At 45.0% G+C, this 21020-nt stretch overlaps 1 protein-coding gene across 1 annotated transcript in view; it reads left to right on the forward strand.

Annotated features, from left to right (window-relative positions):
- The window catches only part of LOC146188702 (cytochrome P450 3A18-like), a 36139-nt gene extending 31759 nt beyond the window's left edge, over positions 1-4380 (forward strand). The window contains exons 13-14 of the mRNA XM_084603174.1: positions 2024-2189; positions 4238-4380. Of these exons, the coding sequence (XP_084459300.1) occupies positions 2024-2189; positions 4238-4324 (253 nt within the window). The 3' untranslated portion in view covers positions 4325-4380. The remainder of the gene's footprint in view (positions 1-2023; positions 2190-4237) is intronic.
- Positions 4381-21020: the final 16640 nt, after the last annotated feature.

Here is a 21020-nt window from a genome sequence, read left to right on the forward strand (position 1 = left end):
GCCTCATCGGTACTAAAAACAGGAGACATTCAACGGAAGGGCATATATGCGTGCTCTCTTCGGACTCCTGCCGATGGTGTGCATGTCTTATGTCCTTAGTTGTAGTCAGGCGCTGTATCTGTATTCTGCTCTCCATGGCTGGTCTGGCGATCGGCTACCCGAACACTCTTTACATGGGATATCAACTGAAGCTTCCCATCAGATTATTATAGCGTGGTGGCATTGGCGCAAAACGCATCCACACATATACACTTACCCTGTAAACTTCCGACTGGTAACCGCATCTCCAACCATCCCAGCTGTCGCCAATTGGGCAATTGCGACAAGTGTAAACGCCAGCAGATATTTTTGTCTGTCTGACACCACGTATCTGCAGTCACTGTCATATGTGAGGACCGGCATACAATGCTAAACAGTTCAGTGCACTCTTTTCATGTTAATTCAAATGCATTCCCGCGCGGTGGTAGTTGAGAACGCAATCACAAATCAACAATTGTAAGTTGTTTTGCCCTCTCTTTGCGGGAAGAATGAAGAACAGCAAGGTGCCCACTGCGGCCACTCCTTTCTTGGATCTACATAAGGCCACCTTTTACTTGGAGAAATCAAAATAGGTCCGCCCCAAATATGTGGCCAAAAAAGAATTCCCCAATCCCATCGCTTTGCGTTTCATCTCAATGGCTATAAGGGAACGAGTATGAACGATGTCTTAACGTGTATGAAACGATTCTGCGTAGCAAAATGAGCTGAAGCTCAGTTGCCCATATTTGTCAGCGCTCGTGTCCGGGTGGAGGTAAAGAACCGAATGCTACTATAAAGGCAAATTGCTGAGTTGGTCGTATTTACTGCCTCTTACATTATGCGCAGTTGGAAGGCTATAATTGCAGGGAACAGTGGAGAGGCATGCCTGTGCATAATGCAAGGCTAAGTATTAGGAAGACTAACGTGACTCCACCTTGCTTTCATGCCATCTAGCCTTTACTAATACGATTGAAACACTAATTTAAACATCAACTCGTGCACATTCTCACAAAGATACGTGCATTCAACAAGACGTGTGCCTCAAATAGAAACTTCCTCCCACTGCAAACAATTCTTGAGAGGGCGAAAGAAAAAAAAACACTGACGAAAGATATATTTGTTATAGATCAAAGGCATGATTAGAAACTCTGCACGTAAAAACAAGCAAAATAGGTGCTAACCATATACAAATAACGACTCTCTGCGTTGGGCTGCAATGTTCGGATACTAACTATCAAACGCTGTTTTGTATTAAAGGGTGTCCGGAAGACATCGTTAGACACCTTCGCACAATATCCTTTGTTGATTGTCACACTTGGCCAAGATATAGCATCTAGTACACTGTATTGGTATCCCTTTTCGAACACACTAAGAAAACTGGCACCAGCCGAGCAGTTGACAGAACGTGGTGGCTGCTGCTGTGGAAGGATGTGTTTGCTGAAGAACTGTGGGTAGTGGACACATGTACGTGATTCCTCTTGAACGCAGAATTACCCTTTGCCCAAAGCCAGCCTTCACAACCGGAGGTTGCGATTAGAATTGGCAGAGCTAATCTCAATATCAGCGGTACATTCTTATTATCAGCCCATTTGCTCTCCTCTGGTGTGCAAGTATTTCGGCTAATGTTGATGGTACACGTACGTACACGACATAGCGTAGTGCATATCACGAAACAATAAAACCATTTACCGCTCCTTAGTTCTGATTGTTATGCGAAGTTTACCGATATGTGCACACATTCCAGCATACAAATCATCAAAACCACGCAGACAAAACAGTATGTTGAATCGGATTACTCAATGATTCACGTCAGGCCCACCCCATAGGCACAGGCGCAAACCTCACTTCAGAAGCATTCTCATTCTTCACCGCCTATTTAGTGAATGAATGATTTGCCGTGGTTATGGATATTTACCAAGGTTCATGTACTTTTTCAGCTAGCGAGATATTCAGGATCTCATACATCACGTGTAGCATCGAACGTGTCTTTGTTCCCAATATGCAGGTTTAGTCCTGAGAACAAGCACAAGATTACGCAGATGGCTTACCTTCCCTTTGGGGCCGGCCCAAGGAACTGCATTGCTTCTCGCTACGCCGAGCTTTTCTTGAGGGTATCTGTTGCGACGGCCGTGTCCAGGCTCAGGTTTCTGCCCAACGAGCAAGAACCTAAGGTATGACATAGCACACTGGCCATTTGTTTGTCGCAGTTGTGTGCTGATATATTGTTAATTCTAGTTTGCAGCATATAACCTATGATTCTAGCTCTCGGTACAAGCTAGACTTCGGCAGCCGCAAAAGTGAAGGTGCAGCCTAGTTTCAAAGGTCTGAAGAACGGCGAAGAATCTTTACTTGAAAATGTTTTGCAACCTTTACGGCGTCAAATATAAGCAGGAGATCCAGACAGTGCGTGTACGGTTCTTACGAGGAGATATCTGACACCACGCACATAGGTTCCACCGGACCTAACTTGAAGTATGCTTCACGTTGCTGTTGACAGTTGATATGGGGGAGGAATGCCATGCTGATCGAGTGTACAGTTTCATATCATGTCTTGGCACTAAACAAACTAACAAACACCAGCACATAATGAAGACTCATATGTGAAACGTTTGTGTACAAATAAGGCTGATCTGGTTATTAGAGACAAGGGCTTTGTCACACGACTAAACCGAGTAGTTTCCTTTACAAAAAAGATAAGGAGCTAGGTTTCAATGAAGAACTGCTGTCAGTATGAAGGTTGGTAGCTCAAATAAGGATAAAGAGGCTTCGCTGGTCCATTTTTACCGTGGAAGTAATTAGTTACGGCTATAGCTCAGTGAACTTTATTGTAAGCGGTTCTTTACTAACTGGTCGATTATTCATGTATTTTCTACCTGTAAGCAATCTACCTGCAATGGCAGTAATGGTAACACTCCCACAACTTTTTCTTCGCTATCGCTTCCAAAATAATCGCACAAATTATTACTTCGCTGGATGAAACGCTCCTGCTTGCAACAATGAAATTTAAAACAGAGAGTGGGACGCACTTTTTGAGGAAAGTGTGGAATGCCCGACGAGTCCTTTGCAAGAAGTTGAAACAAGATTCTCAGTCACTTGGCGCGAATTTATAGTTTGGTCCTCTATAGCGATTTGCATACAGGTGTTTCACATACCTGCTTTTCCTCATCATCCTCTTTATCTTCTTTTTTCATTTTATGTCTGTACGTCGCATTTGCCATTGAATGGTGTGTCCTTGTTCAGATCATTCAGCACAGCATACCGTTGGCTGTGTTTGCAAACGGGCTGATTTTGTGTGATCATTTTCTGATTAGCGCCTGGTGACGCGTTTTTCTTTTGTTATTATATTTTACTACGTAAATCTTTTTTATACTGTACGTTCAATTCCTGCTTAAGACCTTCTTGAACGATGGCAGCAGCTCTGAAGCAAATAAATAATTTTAAAATTTTTGTCATGGCTGTCATAAAGCATTTCAACAGGCATGTAATAAATTTTGTCTATAGGTTACACAAACTATTATTGGGTATGTGGACTGGCTAACAAATATTCCAGTGTTTTATGGAATGCGTATACAACAGCAGCACGGCATACACATTGTGCACACCAAAATTTGCTACTGTTTTATGATGTGTTACGTATTCTCGAATGATAAATTCCGTTAATAAAAACTTGTTTATTTCTTCTATTCGAATACCATGAGGTGAGAAGACACTTGTAGCGCTGTTACATGAATGAAAAAAAAAATGTGATTATAAAATTAGAGTAGATGTTATTTCAAACCGTCTCTCTCCGCTCTCTTTAAGGAGCTAAATTATTTTGCTCAGCTCACGTTCCCCGATTTCTAGAATTAGTTGTGGCATTGAACCTTTGCAGTGGCCCACGTGATGATGAATTGTAGAAACAGGTGGGTCCAAAGCTACTTATCTTATGAAACACAAGACTGCAAAAAAAATATTTGTATAGTGTAAACCCATAAATAGGAGGTCACTGGACTCCTGTAAAAGTCTTTAAATATGGAAAAAAGAAAAACGAAACATTTCAGGACGAGAGCTGTGGGAAGGCTTTTCGCTTGTTCAATTGGGGACCATTTTTCTGACTGTCATAATACCATCACAACCATAGGATATGGTGCAGCACAAAGTTGCTGCGAGCTCTGGGCATGCGCCAACACAATAAAAGAAAAACTGCTCACTGTATGCAAAAATGGCTTCTTTCTTTCAGACAACAAGCAGTTTTCGTGCAACCTTTATTGTTCTGGTACCGACGAAAGGAATCTGGCTTAGGACAGAGAAGATTTTGAAATCCTGATGCCCCGGGCGGATCTCATGCACTGATCCATATATCCACCAATGAAGACTTACTATAGTTTTCTCAGAGCCTTTATCACCAGTTGAGCGTTGCTCTTGTGCTCCTTCCCGCTGTGCGCATTTTATGTAAAATCATTAAATTATCATGCACGTAGCATTATATGATTCATGACTAAGAGTTCTTTTGTGTTTCTCGAACCCTGCATTTTGCCCGTGTTCCCCACAGAGCTTGGTAGCTCACTATCTGCAGTCAAATAGCTGCCTTGCAAAACGTGGTGGCCGACGCTATCAACGGGCGTCTTTCTAAGTAATCCTCAAAACAAGCTTTAGTAACCTGCCTACTAGCTGCAAGTTACGACCTTCAGTCAGTGAATGTAGTCGTTTTTTCTTCTAGGACTTTCGGATAATTACCTATGCGATGTTCGGAGAGTAGTAATGAGTTTGCACGCATAGTGCCCGGGAGGCTCCATTGCGTGCGAGGAGTGAGCACCACAGCATCATCTTTCGTTTGTCATCGTCACTTATCAGCCTCACTCTTTACTGACATGCACCGGTAAATAAAGACCTAAACACTGAAATATGACCATTGAAACCCAGGACACAAAAGCGCACAGGAACAACACAATAATTGTATTCTACCTCCTTTTTAGTGAACGAAATAATCGAACAAAAGTTCTAATCTTCACAATAACACATACTTTATTAGTTGCGGAAACTACGCCAGAGCGACGGGAAATTGCATTGGTAGTGAAAATGCGGAAGGCTTTAATTTAATTGCTCTGTTTTACATCACAAAGAATGTCGTCAACCCACATAAAAACATTACCATTGAATTAAGCAACTAAAGTAGTGAAAGTCGAAAGCCTAAGGGCCGCATTCTGCTACGCAACTGGTACTAATCAAGCAAATAATTTAAAAACTTTTATTCTCTAAGTAGGCAAATAATTACTTATTCAGTCAGTCAGTTCAGTCGTTCAGTCGTGTCCGACTCTTCGTGACCCTATGGACCATGTCACGCCACGCTTTCCGGTCTCTCAATATCTTCCTAACATCACATAACTTCATCTGCAGTGCCTCGAGGATGCCATCTAACCATCGCGTTCGCTGCCTACCGCTTCTCCGGCGACCGTCAATTTTTCCCAACATCAAATCTTTCTCCAGCGACTCCTCTCTTCTCATCAGATGACCAAAGTAGCTGAGCTTTAACTTTAGAATTTGACCCTCCAATGAGCAGTCATGGTTTACGGTCGACAATATCGACTGATTTGATCTTCTGACAGTCCAAGGAACTCTCAAGAGTCTTCGCCAGCACCACAATTCAAACGCGTCAATTCTTCGGCGGTCAGCCTTTTTCCCAGTCCAACTCTCGCATCCATACATCACAACTGGAAAGACCATAGCACGAGTTATACGGATCTTGGTTGGCCGACTAATGTCTCTGCTCTTTACTAGGCGGTCAAGGCTAACCATTGCTCTCTTTCCCAGAAGCAGGCGTCTCCTAATTTCATGGCTGCAGCCTCCTTCCGAGGTAATCTTGGAGCCCAAGAAGAGAAAATCTGTCACAGCTTCCACTTCTTGTCCATTGATGCTCTAGGACTTGATAGGGCAAGACGCCATGATCTTTGTCTTTTTAATGTTTAGTTTATGCCCAAACATCTCACTCTCTTCTTGTACGCGCATCAGAAGTCTCTTGAGTTCCACTTCACTTTCAGCCATTAAAGTGGTATCATCCGCATATCTAAGCCATTATTTTTAACTCATTAGTCCTTACTTAGTAATTGATCATTGATTGGCATATGCCCGTATGAGGCACGCATTCGCGCATACTGTGGTGGTGCTTTGTGATTGGTCGAGACTTCTTTGACGTCATCCCACCTCAGCCAATTAGAGCCGCCGCAAAAGCGGGATACATTTTGTCCACGACAGTATGAGCCATTAAAGACTTTCGCCTTAAAATTCATTCCGAAAGCTTGTGCGTTAAGGCACCGGCCAGACAGGCGGATGGAAAGACAGGAAGACAGGCACAGAGAGAAAACGGTTTTCCGGCGGATGAGAATGCCACTGCAAACGTGGAGAAACTGGCTCTCTGTTCACTGAAAATTAATAGTTAAAAAAAGAGGAATCTTATAAAGGCAGCTCCAGAAAACTAATTAATCTGCATAGCACTGCATGATTCGGTGCCAGCAGTGCTGCTGGCCTCAGGCGTACAGGCTGGTGGCTACGCTCTTTGGTGGAAGAGGAGGTGCATGCGCTGTCAGTGTTCCTCGTTTCACTGCTAATGAAAAACTTCAGGCCGTTGAAGCGGGGTCTTTTGACAATCTGGAGTCTTCAGTAGCTAGCGCTAATCATATATCGCTAATAATTTTCGTTGCTTTTAGTTTTCTTTTACTTACTTGTACTGCACCGCAAAAAGTTTGTTTTGAGAAAGGAAAGGCATATTGCGTAAATAGCCAACTTTGTTTGCACCTATTACAAATACTGCGCTTTTCCTTTCCTGCGAAGGAATTATATTATCCCTCTACTACATCATGAGGGAACAGAGAAAAATGTCAAGAAAAGATATGCATGGTGACAGCCGGCGCTGCATAACACGGTGGATGGCCTAGATCCTTGAGTAGTGTATTGTCAGGTTAGTGCTTGAGCACGTCACACCTCTTATGCGATGCATTTTATGCATAGAAGAAGCAGCATGAAGAAGGCGACTGTCATTTTAATTGTCATGTTATGCACAAAAGTAGGGGCCGAGATGACAAAATAAAAGGCCAATTGCATTCTTGAAGAACGGTTATTTCATTGCAGCGCCTGAAGGAGCTATAACCCGTCGTGATATGCCGCTTGGACGTAGGGATCGCATCATAGTTCACTCCTTTACTTCATAACATCAGCCAATCTTTTTTCATTCATTTGACCACACCCTTCATCATTCAACACATTCTTTTTATGCCCTGAGGCAAAAAAACATCGAAAGAAAAAACAGTCCGACTTCTTCGTCATCTATCTGCCTTTCCCCTTCTGCGAGACAATGGAGGGAAACACTTCGTCCTCGCCTTCTCGTCACATGACCGCCGGCGGTGTAAGCGCAGTCGCGGCATTAAGCTGGCAAAGAAGAAATGAGTTAATATGGCTTCAGGCTGGAAATATGTACAATATCAGCAGCGGGGCGAAAGGAGGAGGACACGGTCACAAGAGGGGCAAATTGATACGCCACATCGGTGACTTGGCGCTCAACACGACAAGGGTTCCTGTAGGGGTACAGAAGTTTCTTTGAGAGGCTAACGCGGCAGGCTGGAGACCATAGAAAAACCGAAAATCCAGGGTCATAGGATAGGTGGCGATGTTGCCTGTCGTAGGCAGACGTCTATAATTATGAGAGGCGAGAGGCCGACTACGAGCTACTTAGCACTCTTCAGTGGGTTGAGCAATGTCGTCATGTGCGTAGGCTGTTAAGGGCGGTCACCAGGTGGGACCAGCATGTCCAAAGGTAAATCGGGGTTTCTGCCAAAGAGCAGGCAGAAGGGTGATTTACCCGTCTTGTCGTTCTTCGAAGAATTGTAGGCAAATGTTACATATGGGGGCGTGAGGTCCTAGTCATGGTGATCAGGTGCTACATACATAGATAATATGTTCGTTAGTGTCCGGTTGAAGCGTTCGGTAAGGCCATTGCTCTGAGGATAGTAGGCTGTCGCGATCGTATGCTTCCTAGAACATGAACTCAAGAAGTCTTCAATAAATCGGGACAAACATTAGCGACCGCGGTGTACGATTATTTGGCGAGGAGCGCCGTGATGCAGAATGACGTTGTATAAAAGAATACAGCACACGTAACAATATGTAAAACACGTTGTTGGGCTAGGTGGTGCATTGCATGAAGTAAGATTAACCGGCCAAGAAGACGCACACAGGAAAAATCGACACAGAAAGAAAGAGGCTGGACTACCAACTGATTTATCAGGAAGAACGGGGCTCCGCTCAGTCACATGACCTTTCCACAATCGCCATCACATCCTTCCGTCGTGGAACCACAATTCACTTCCATCGTAACTCCTTTATCGTACCTACGCTTACCCAGTAATCACAACGTACATATAAAACTATAAAACAACACTATCTATGCAAAGCTGCGTCAGAAGGAACTAAAGTCATACACAATACAAACATTCACGTGATTACAAACAGGTGATTACAAAACAGATTGAATGAACCTGATTTCCTTACTTCATAAAGCAACAGAACAATCACTACAGCATGCATCTCCTTTCTGTGTTATCATAAATGCTTCAAGAACTTCACGCGCTATTTTGTCGCCACTTCTGCCGAGAATCTTAATGCCGTCAAGCACCGGCTCACACCTGCACTCTTTACAGTGAAGGGGCAAATTAGACCCGGTTCCATTCCTTAGGGAATTCGAGTGCTCCAGTGCTCTGTCATTAACACAACTACCCGTCTGGCCTATATAGACCTTGCCACAGGTCAGTGGTACTTCATACACCACACCGACCGCACATTCCACAAAGGGTTGGCCATGCCTCTTTTCGCACTGGGGCTTCTTTTTCCGCCCGATGCGTGCACACAAGCCGCTCAGCTTCCTCGGGGCTGAGAATACGACAGGCACATCATACCTGGCTGCAACCTTTTTCAGGCTGTGGGCGACACGGTGCGTATAAGGGACCACCTGTGGTCTCCCTTTTCGAGGCTTAGCGGTGAAGCTTTTCTTGCCTTTCATTTTTTGTAACAGGGTCTCTGCTACTGCAGACACAACAGAGCACGGGAAGCCTGCCTTTTGAAGTCTGTTAATCTGATTATTAAAACTTACTTCCATCATGTGAGCGCAGGACTTGATCAGCGCCGATTCCAAGCAAAGAGAAGCGATCGCCCTTTTTACCGTCTTAGAATGCGATGAAGCGTAAGGCAGCAATTCTTTCTTGGCTCTGGGGAAATACATCCAACAGGCACGTCCTTTTGAAAAGCTGATGTTAATATCTAAAAATTGCAGGCAATTGTTCTCCGGTATCTCATGGGTGAAAGTAAGGCCTTTTCCTTGTTGTCCAAACAGGGTTAAGATTCCTTCCACCCTACTGGCATGCGTCAAGTTACGGTTAGTCTTTAAAATCACCAGAAAGTCGTCAACATACCTAAAAATTCGCAGGACACAGCCGTTGTCAATAGAATGTGCTAAGGCACGGTCAATAGAAGACAAAAATATATTACATAGCACTGGGGCGACACAGGAACCTATGCAAATTCCCCTTTTTTGAATAAAAATCTTTGTTCCAAGAGACACAAAAGTGGAGCCAAGGTAAAACTCTAAAAGTGACAGGAAACTTTCCACACTAATACCTGATGAATTCTGAAAGGCTGTAACCCCACTAAAATCAATACACTCACGTACGGCCTCAAACAGTTCTGCATGCGGGACGGAATAAAATAAATCTTGAACATCAATGGAGAACATGAACCCGATGTCCTTCTGCTCTTTTAAGTCGGCAGTCACATCTGTCGCATTCTTGGCAGCGAAGGGATCATTAGTAATAAGTTTGTTTAAGTTTACAAGAAGAAACCGGCTAATTTGCTGTTGCCATGAGCCGCGCTCGCTGACAATACATCTGAAAGGCATTTCGGGTTTGTGCGTTTTAACGGAAAAAAATATCTCCAGGTGACCCTTTTTACATTTGCTAATGCCATTCGCCAACCTGGTGAGCTGCAAGACCTTGCACATGTCTACCGCTTTTGTCTTCACTCTGCAGGCTTGTCTGCTCACCTGAACAAAGTTCTTTGACACCGCTAAGGAGGCCTTATTGTCGTAGGTTGAAGCTGTCATCACCACGAATCCGCCTTCTTTATCAGCCATTAAGCTTACGGGGGTCAGAACCGAGACCCCCGTAAGCTTAATTGATCTGCTTGTAGCTTACGGGGGTCTCGGTTCTGGCAGTCTTGAAGCCATAGGTAGCGTAAGAGGGTTCTTAATTGATCTGCTTGTAGCTTACGGGGGTCTCGGTTCTGGCAATCTTGAAGCCATAGTTAGCGTAAGAGGGTTCTAGCACAGCGTTCGCCCTCGCTCTTGATCACGTTCTACGTGACGCTGGCGGTAACAAAGGACGTTCTACGTCCGCCGCTATGGCTGGGGGTGGCGCTGGTGAACACTCTCAAGGTTCGTATGCAGACAACACAAATACCCAAGCAAGTAGCAGGGGGGACAGCGGCCGATGTAGCTCAGTTGGAAGAGCACCGGACGCGATATTCGGAGGTCGAGGGTTCGGTTCCCACCATCGGCACGTTGTTTTTTCTTCTACTTTGCGTTTAATTATCTTTCCCCTAACAGATTCGTTACTAATTTCTGTGATTATCTAAGCAAACATTAAAAAAAGACATAAAATGACCATCCCCAACGCTTTCCTTGGCCTCGCCGACTGTTGGCTTCTTTCCTACACTTGCAGGTAGGTCATTTCAGGTACAGATTGGTAGATGGAAAAATTGCGGCTTTAAGCACATTGGTATTACATGAAAAAAATGCTTCCTTCCTTTGAATGTAAAGAACATTCAACGCTGAGTTACTGAGTGAAAAAAAAAAAGCATTTTTGTTTATTCCAAGCTGGCTATGGTAAATGAAGTGAAACAGTTTTGTTCTTTCGTTATGTCGCCTTGTCTGCAGTGCGAAACTATCTACTCAGAAGGGTAGAGAAAGCAGATCCAGGTCACCCCACTGAAATAATCCATGTGTGCAAAGTAGCCATTGAAGTTTGGTTCTTTGAGATGCTCATGCCGGCAGCCTAGTTAACGTCAGTCTAGAACATATGAGCGCGCAGGTAGGTTCTTTTTTGTTGTCCGCCCATGTCCTATTTTGGACTAGTTTTGGCTGCTCAAATGCCGTGTCCAATTTCTTTTTGCTTTGAGGAATGCTGGCCGCTTACAGAAATCCTCCGTCGGTCCTACATGAGAGACATGGGCAGCCGAAAAGGGTGCATGTCTTTCGTTCATGTTGCTTAGCCCTTCCAATACCCAAAAATTGACGATATGGCTCCTAAACGGGTAAGCCAAACCTAGATTGCCTACATAAATCCCACAGGGGTCGATGTCCGTTATCGTGTTTCTCCAGTCCCGTGTGCCCCCGTTGCACCCAGATGTGCCAAACATCATAAACTGCAGTCTCACCACAGCAGCTAAAATTTATTGCTAGCACTGGACGAATACGGGCGGCTAACATTATAACGTCTGTTTTGAATGATTCACTTTTCCCTCGTCATGACGGTCATAAAAACCTTATTTGAGATCGACAGGAAATTGTGCCGAACAGGCACTGTGTACATCCTGAACATACTATACATGCACGAGAAGTCTCAGGGGGCCCAATACATTTTAATCACGTTGTGCACTAATATCTGCCCATTCTCCTGCAGCTTTAGCCAATTTACACTAGTGAAAGTAATAAAAAACTGTATTATTTAATAATTTTCTAAAGATAAATGGCTCTGTAATGATAATTATCTATACAATGCACGTATGGGCTGGTGTGCTACTAATGTCATATTCAAGAGAAAAGTGCACATGGCTGGATGGAGGCATGCCGGATAGTTGCCCTACTACGGCACATTTAGTGCCAATTCTCACATTACACCGGCAGTAGATCGAGTACTGGAATTACCACAGTTTTTACGCATAGTATACAATTTTTAGTTGCATCTGCCCTCACCTATCCTATTAGAGGCCATACGAACTGCTGGTGGGTACATTTTCTCTCTTGCCCCGCTAAGGAAATTCAAGGTACAACAGAGGCTTTACGTGTGTTAACCCAGATTCTTCCTTCTTAAGGCCGCACTTGTACTGCGTCGGGTCTCCTGTGCCAAAACGTACTAAAGTGGGTAACGTCTGCAAACGCCCGCAATGGAGCCCTGTCGCAGCCCAATGGCAAAAATTACGCTTACTCGCTGGCAGTCTCATTTCATGCCTAAACCATGGCTGTTTCATGCCTAAACCTTGCATTTGGTTTGCATCTAACTACAAGTACACCAAAGGGGGTAAATGTCTCTAAAATTCGGCATGCTCACTCATTAGCATCACTGCTGCACCTACAGGACGTAATAATGCTTTTACAGGTAGCCATACTTGGCCATAGCACAATATTTTCTTACATAAAGCCCACAATAGTATTGTATCTGCTCTGAAGTGCCCCACAATGAACATATAGGTATAACGTACTGGTAGCATGCCGGCAGGCCACGTGCTATACGCATCAGAGCTCGGGCTGAACCTATTGCGATTATTTACGGACAGCCCCCTTTCGGCTATGCAGCATGTTTCGGAGAATATTTTAAATAATTAAAAAGAAATACTGGCTTCTAGGTAGAAGAAATATTTTCATGAACACCCTCTTTGCCATGGCGGACATAACGTGCTGAAGTAGCTATTCAATTCTTCAGCAAAATTACTAAAATCCGCTAAACATCTTTTTATTATTGAATGGTAATTAGTCACAACGGGGAAATCGAAGCGGTGCGCAAGATAATTCCATATCAGGTTTTGAAATCAAGAACAACACACATTATAAAGCCCTGTAGAGCGAGGAAATCCGATGCTTTTTGCCGTTATGAAATCAATTACCGCAAAGAGTCGTAGAAAGCTCGGTACAGACGCTACAGCCCTTTGCCTACATCAGCGGCGGCAGTAGCGCTCAAACCAAACTGCAAGAGGCGATGCCCAGTGTCATGCATATTCTTTTGCCTCGCAACTTAGTACAAGGGAAATGACAATAATTGCAAGCTCAATGGTCAGTAATATTAAAATCGATGGACGTTACAGAATGTGAATGACACGTTCCAGTGAAACAGGCAGTTCGATTTTGCCGCTGTTGCCCCTTAATCACGTCGTTACAGGACGCCGCTTCTGTACAGAACTTTCTCCGCATCTGTTTTGCTCACGTTTCTTGGCGCTGTAGAACTTTTGATTTGATGTTTCTTCATTTTAAGTACTATATCGTAGTATCTTGTTTGGGGCTTCGAACTCCCCAATAGAACTAAACATCCAACTGCGATATTTTATAAGGTCAAAGGTTGCATTTAGTTCATTACCTTAATATTTAGAAAATTTGGTAGCATATTGTGTCCGCTACGGCAGAGAGTGTCTTCTGGCTTGCATTATTTGTTAATTTGAATCCAGTATTTCTTTAAATTTACTTAAAGCTTTCTCTCTAATACCCTGCATATAGGAAACGTTTTAACTGCGAAAGCATTCATCCAGACCGTCAGTGCCTAATGAAATGGGCTGAAGTTTGTAAGGCCGCTAGCGGTAGATGCCCATCAAGAAGTTAGGCGGATATTGCGTATTTTCCCAGCATATAGACCAAAAATATTTACTTTACTTTATAACGTCTAACATCTTAAAGTGGTCCGGCTATCAGAGATGCCATGGTGGAGGGCTCCAAATATACCGACCACCTAGAGTTATTTGACATGAACGGACATTGCAAAAGGGCATGGACGTTTTGTGAACTATGCGTAAATTGCAAGTTGGGCTGGTAAGTGAAGGCCCAGTACCTTTCACACTTTTCACTGGACACCTGGGCCGCGGCGTAAATTGGTACCCAAGAGCTCTATCAGTCTCTTTCGGAATGTGTATGCTCGCGTTCTGAATGCTAGAAACGTCACGCAGGCTGATGTGTAGCTGCGGAATAGGTTACGGTGTTTCACCTCTTTCTAATGACACTTGAGGACGCGCGCCAATGAAGCGTGTCATATACGAGCTCTTCCTGGGTGTTCGTGGGGACCTGAGTATGTTGGGCCAAACCTCTGTCTAGAGACGCCGAAGCCAGCTGAAGACCACCGCCAGGAGACCCCGGGAGCCAGGACACCAGTCGGCGGCAGCAATCATCACCACTTGCACGGGCGCTCGATGGAAGCGCACTAGGTGCGGCCTGCTACGTCGCCCGAAACCGGCGGGAGGTGCCTACTTCCAGTCGCCACCGCCGCGGCGCCACCGTTCGGGGACAGCAGTGCGCGGAGAGCTGCGCCTGGCTGCGCTTTGAGGGAGGCGTCGGCGTAGTAGAAACCTTTTATTTTAAGGATATAAGAGCTCCGCTTCACACAATTTGGCAACAAAAGTTAGTATATACTGCCATGTCTAGTGTGACCATGTTAGCACTTAGCGCTTGCTCGGCAAGGGTGTATACTGGAGTGTTCCCTGAAAAACTTATAGTGACGGTGGTTCAAGGCCACTTGATTGGAGACCTCGTATTACCGTGATGTTGCATTCGAATCCAGTGGTTCGTCACACGAAAATGTCACCCGGCTGTGAACAATTTGAAGCTGTTCAGCTGCCATGGTAGCATAATGCATAACCGCTTATTTACTATGTCGCGAATTCCGTGTGTCATTTTCAACCATTTACTGATTCCTGCATACAGCTTTTATACACAAATTGATGTCAACCTGTTCTAAGCTGCCAGCGCTATCCAATAAAAAATGTCCTACTATGAGCAACCTCTGTGAAAATGCGACATGTAACCAACCTTTCTATCTCATTGTGAGAAATTTTACAGTGGAAATATGAAGATGCTTATTAGGTTAAATCTAGATGATAACCTGGGATCTTCTACTCAGTTGGAGACATTAAACTTTGTACGCCAGAACGCTATCCGTCATGGCTTCCCGCATTTTGCATGACCGGACAAACTAAGCGCGCTTGATAGAGCCGGTCTGCCTGAAGGTGCTACGTATATGCGCCGAAAGTTTTTATTACTATTTTTATTGGCTGCTTACAAACCCATATAATTTTGCTAGTTCTTAATGTTCAATGGAAGAACGCGCATCGAGTGTTGCTGTTGTGAAACTCTTAGCTTTGATCACATGAATGTTCACGCGTCAGAGCGCAACTGCAGCCGAGATTCAGCGATCAGCCGAGTACGTTTATTTAATGGCCAAAAAAAAAGGAAGAAAATTACCAATTGCAGACGGAAAACCTTTCTTGAGAGAGGTTTATCCCATGGCCATAAACATCGCTCCACTGTTGAGTTGACATTTCCAACCCAGCTCGCTATCAGTGGGGGCAGCAACGTAATGATATCTTGCATAGCGCCTCAGCATAGGCACGATCATTGTTTTTATAGATTAGCTGCAGGTACTCTGTACAGTCCCCTTCATGGATCACTGCCTTGCCGTGGCGGAGGGGCTCGCGAAACTCAATGAAGTCGTGAGCTCTGCTGTGTAGGGCCACCCAAGATAGACAGGTCACGGCAGAGAGTTCTGACAAAATGTGATTCACTGGAGAAGGTAATGGCAACCCACTCCAGTAGTTCCTGCCAAGAAAACCCTATGGCCAGTCACAATACCATTAATGATATGGCGCCGGAAGATGAGCCCCCCAGGTTGGAAGGTGTCCCACATGTTACTGGGGATGAACAAAGGGCGATTCCTAGTAGCTCCAGGACGAATGAAGCGGCTGGGCTAAAGCCAAAAGGACGCTCAGTTGTGGATGTGTCGGGAAGCGACCGGAAAGTCCGATATTGCAAGGAGATGTATCACATAGCAACATGAAATGTAAGATCTATGACGCAAGGTAAACTGGATATCGTCAAGCGAGAAATGGACAGATTGAACATTGATATCTTGGGTATCAGCGAGCTCAAGTGGACCGGAATGGGAGAATTTAACTCCGGCGACCATTATGTCTTTTATTGTGGGCACGAATCCAAGAGAAGGAATGGGGTCGCTCTCATAGTAAACAGAAGAATGGGCAAAGCAGTGCTAGGGTACAACCCCAAAAATGACCGAATGATTTCACATCGGATCCAAGGTCACCCTTTCAACATAAGTTATACAAGTCTATGCACCGACCACTACTGCTGAAGAAGCTGACGTTGAGAGATTTTATGCGGACCTACAATGCCTTTTAGACCGCACCCCATCATCAGACGTCGTTTTTCTCATAGGAGACTGAAATGCTAAGGTAGGGAGTGAAGAAATATCCGGAATTACAAGCAAGTTCGGTCTTGGTGAGCCAAATGAAGCTGGGCAGAGGCTAGTAGAGTTTTCTCAAGAAAACAACCTGACAATAGCGAATACTCATTTTCAACAGCGCAAGAGGAGCCTGTACACATGGACTTCACCGGACGGTCTGTACAGGAATCAGATCGATTATATTATTTGCCGGCAGAGATGGAGAAGCGCTATACAAGCAGCAAAAACAAGGCCTGGGGCCGATTGTGGCACCGATCATCAGCTTCTTGTTGCCAAGATTAAGCTTTGATTGAGGAAAACGCAGAAAACTAGAAGGCCTTTCAGGTATAATCTGGATCAAGTTCCATTAGAATATGCTGTGGAAGTGAGGAATCGATTTCAAGAATTAGTTCTAGAAGACAAAGAGCCCGAAGAGATGTGGACTGATGTTCGCGATATAATACAAGAAGTTGCTACTAAGGTAGTTCCAAAGCAAAAGAAGTGGAAGAAAGCAATCTGGTTATCTGAAGAGGCTTTGCAAATAGCTGAGGAAAGGAGGATGGCAAAAGTTATGGGGGAAAGAGAAAGATACAAGGTTCTCAATGCGGATTTTCAGAAAATAGCAAAGAGAGATAAGAATGCCTTCCTGAACATGCAGTGCCAAGCAGTTGAGGACGACAGCAATTAAGGAACACAAGAGCTCTTTATAAGACAATCAACGATATCAAAGGAAGCTTCTGTGCTAAGCTGGGCATGATAAAGGACAAACAAGGCAAGGACCTCACTGAAGCCGCAGAGATAAAGAAGAGGTGGCAGGAATACACAGAACTGTACAAGAAGGACCCGAATGTGCAAACCCAACATAAGACGGTTGTGATCACTGATCTCGAGCCGGGCATCCTGAAGAGTGAAGTTGAATGGGCCTTAGCCAGCCTTGCTAAGAAAAAAGCTAGCGGAATTGATGACATTCCAGCTGAGTTGCTTCAAAACCTCAATCATGACTCTGTTAACATTCTGCATACATTATGTCAGAAGATTTGGATAACTCTGCAGTGGCCACAGGATTGGAGGAGGTCAGTTTACATCCCCATTTCAAAGAAAGGCAGTGCCAAAGATTGTTCCAACTACCGCACGATCGCGCTTATTTCGCATGCTAGCAAGGTGATGTTGAAAATCCTCCAAGGTAGGCTGCAGCAGTATGTGGATCGGGAGCTTCCGGACGTGCAAGCTGGGTTTTGCAAGGGCTGAGGAACTAGAGACCAAGTTGCCCACCTTCGCTGGATCATGGAAAAAGCAAGAGATTTCCAGAAACCCATCTACTTCTGCTTTATTGATTATGCGAAAGCGTTTGACTGCGTAGATCACAGCAGATTGTGGCAAGCTCTCCAAGAGATGGGAGTTCCAATTCACCTCATCTGTCTCCTCAGGAACCTGTATCAAGGGCAAGAGGCCACAGTAAGAACTGGGCATGGTCTTACTGATTGGTTTCCGATTGAGAAAAGAGTGAGGCAAGGCTGCATACTGTCGCCCTGCCTATTTACCCTATATGCAGAGTGCATCATGAGGAAAGCCGGTCTGGACGAGTCTTCAGCTGGAGGGAAGATTGCTGGAAAATGTATCAACAACCTTAGATATGCGGATGATACCACTTTAATGGCAGAAAGTGAAGCGGACTCAAGAGACTTCTGATGCGCGTACAAGAAGAGAGTGAGAAGTTTGGGCTTAAACTGAACATTAAAAAGACAAAGATCATGGCGTCTTGCCCTATCAAGTCCTGGAGCATCAAGGGACAAGAAGTGAAAGCTGTGACAGATTTTCTTTTCTTGGGCTCCAAGATTACCTCGGAAGGAGACTGCAGCCATGAAATTAGGAGACGCCTGCTTCTGGGAAAGAGAGCAATGGTTAGCCTTGACCGCCTAGTAAAGAGCAGAGACATTAGTATGCCAACCAAGATCCGTATAACTCGTGCTATGGTCTTTGCAGTTGTGATGTATGGATGCGAGAGTTGGACTGTGAAAAAGGCTGACCGCCGAAGAATTGACGCGTTTGGATTGTGGTGCTGGCGAAGATTCTTGAGAGTTCCTTGGACTGCCAGAAGATCAAATCAGTCAATATTGTCGACCATAAACCCTGACTGCTCATTGGAGGGTCAAATTCTAAAGTTAAAGCTCAGCTACTTTGGTCATCTGATGAGAAGAGACGAGTCGCTGGAGAAAGATTTGATGTTGGGAAAGGTTGAGGGTCGCCGGAGAAGGGGTAGGCAGCGAACGCGATGGTTAGATGGCATCATCGAGGCACTGCAGATGAAGTTATGTGATGTTAGGAAGATAGTGAGAGACCGGAAAGTGTGGCGTGTCATGGTCAATAGGTTCACGAAGAGTCGGACACGACTGAACGACTGAACTGAACTCTGTACAGTGAGAAAACAATGATGAAACCAAACGTTTACACAGCTTGCTACTTCGCCGGACCTCTTTAGACTTATCATCCTGTTAATGAAGGTGCTCGTAAGCTAACAAAGCTTGATTACTTACTTCCTTTGCGAGGTACATCAAATCTCCATTGTCCTTGATTTTCATTAATTTGTAACTGGTCCAGTCGACTCATATTTTCTGCAACATGCTCTTGCCCGACTGGCATCTCGCCTCAAAACCATTACTAAATATCGCATAAATTAAGCAACAACTTGGTAGGGATAAGCAAAACTTGGGGTTCTTAAGTCTCCTTGAGGAGCACCCTACACATAGCTATATATAAAGCCCCTCTTTACCGAAGCCCAACGAACGTGCCCTATAGGAGTATAGTGTGCCTGACTTGGGATCTAAGGGTCCTGCTTTCAATAATTCCCAGTTCACCCTTACATCTTATTGACTGTCTCTTGTTTGGCAGCTCCTGCCACATTGAACATGTCATGTGTTCTCATTGCGCCGAAGGTGTCTGGTCATATCACCAAATAAAGTTCCTCTTACCAGAGAGTTTTTTTTCCGACTTTCCACCAACAGAGCGGGCGCCGGATTTTCTGTGGAACGTGGCTTTTCATTTTATCGCATCGGCTCAAAAAGTCTCAACAGTATAGACAAATGTTGTATGCACAGGCTCCTTTACTTCCAAGGCCACGCAAACTAGCGCGGCAAAATTTAGAACAAATCGCATGCTTATATAAAAAAAAACCTTCGCAGCTTTTTTTTATATGTTCTCACAACATAACCTACGAGAAAAGCTTCTGGTGCTGCCTCATCGTGTTTATCTGCTTCACAACACATCGGTAAAAATCCTAGTTCACGGGCCTGCTCCCTGATAACTAAATAGGTTAAACAACGTGACGGGAACATAGGAAAAGAGGACGACACAATTAGAGCAGTTGTGCCGTCTTCTTCTCCTGTGTTCCCGTCACGTTGTTTGCACGGTTAACCTATAATTAATCGCCAACAAGTCCAATCTGCTGTCCCTTGTAGCAAATTCAATGGCAGCTGATAGGGCATTTTGCTTCAGCATCTGGACTTTTTAACCTCAACGCCGCTGTCATTTCAGAGGAAGCGAGTGTATTTCCACTCCTCGCTGCTGTCTTTGCCTGAACCGAGCTCAGCAGATAAAGTTAGAGGGTCTCTTAGATGTCTCTTAAGCGGAGGACGGCGAAAGCCTACCCTTCTCCTATCATTTGCCTCTCATCGTTTGCCACAGTTCGTCATTTCAAGTCGTCGTTTGATATTGCCGCGAAACCTTCAAACAGTATTTGTTGTTTTTTAACAGCCGCCGGCATACAGGCTTATCACTCTGATTCTGGACCGCGTATCAGTTCCGTAATCTTTGTTTGTTAATGCTCGATGTCGCAAGTCACGCCTTTATCAGTTTTGGTTGTAGCGAAAGATGCACCGAGATCTGTCTCGAAGGTTCCGGCCACTCGGGTGTCTTTCCACAATGTTCCAGCCCGTGCTGGTAGCTGTTTGCGACGTTATCTAGATTGTTCTGTGCAGACTTTAAATTGAGCGTTGCCGAGTGTGACGGGCATTCTTTGTTCGACGATCGACGAGCACGTTTGTTTCTATCGCCGCCGCCGATTTGCTTAGTTCTTTTGCGGGCGCAAGTCAGCCCAAATAAACAGTTTCTTTCGTGCAATCATCGACCCTTCAATTGTGTCGTCGACCTCGTCACCACTACGTGACATCTGGTGGAGGTGCTGCCCTTGATCCTTCAAGCGAAGACCTCAGCCGTATACTGTCGCCCTGGAAGACCAACCTACAGGTCACCGAGCCAGCCGCCGCCTCCAAGGCCTACAACCCGAACACGGTCTGCTGCCTGACCCCATTCGATCTCGGAAGGCATCGACGCTGACAATGGCCCAGCCTACAGCACCCGTTGTTTTCGTCCAGCCCCGTGAGCCCCCTTGCTTCCATGGACGACCGGATGAAGATGCGGGAGACTGGATGGACGTTTTCGACCGTGTGGCAGATTTCAACGGCTGGAATGACGCCGCGAAACTTAGGCAAGTCTACTTTGTTCTTCAAGGACATGCCCGAGTTTGGTTCGAAAATCATGAGGCAACTATGAAGGATTGGGAGACTTTCAAGGAAGCGTTTCTGACTGCCTTCTCAAGCATCGTCCGAAAGGAAAGAGCCCAGGCCCTCCTTCAGTCAAGACTGCAACTTCCTAACGAGTCTGTCCTGGCGTACGTTGAGGAGATGAAGCGCCTCTTTCGCCGCGCCGACCCTAACATGACTGAAGGTGAGAGAGTCAAACTTTTAATGCGAGGCGTCAAAGAATCGCTTTTTGGAA

The sequence above is a fragment of the Amblyomma maculatum genome, chromosome 5 (assembly GCF_055883805.1).
Source record: "Amblyomma maculatum isolate TAMU_Amacu chromosome 5, ASM5588380v1, whole genome shotgun sequence".
Classification (NCBI taxonomy): Eukaryota; Metazoa; Arthropoda; class Arachnida; order Ixodida; family Ixodidae; genus Amblyomma; species Amblyomma maculatum.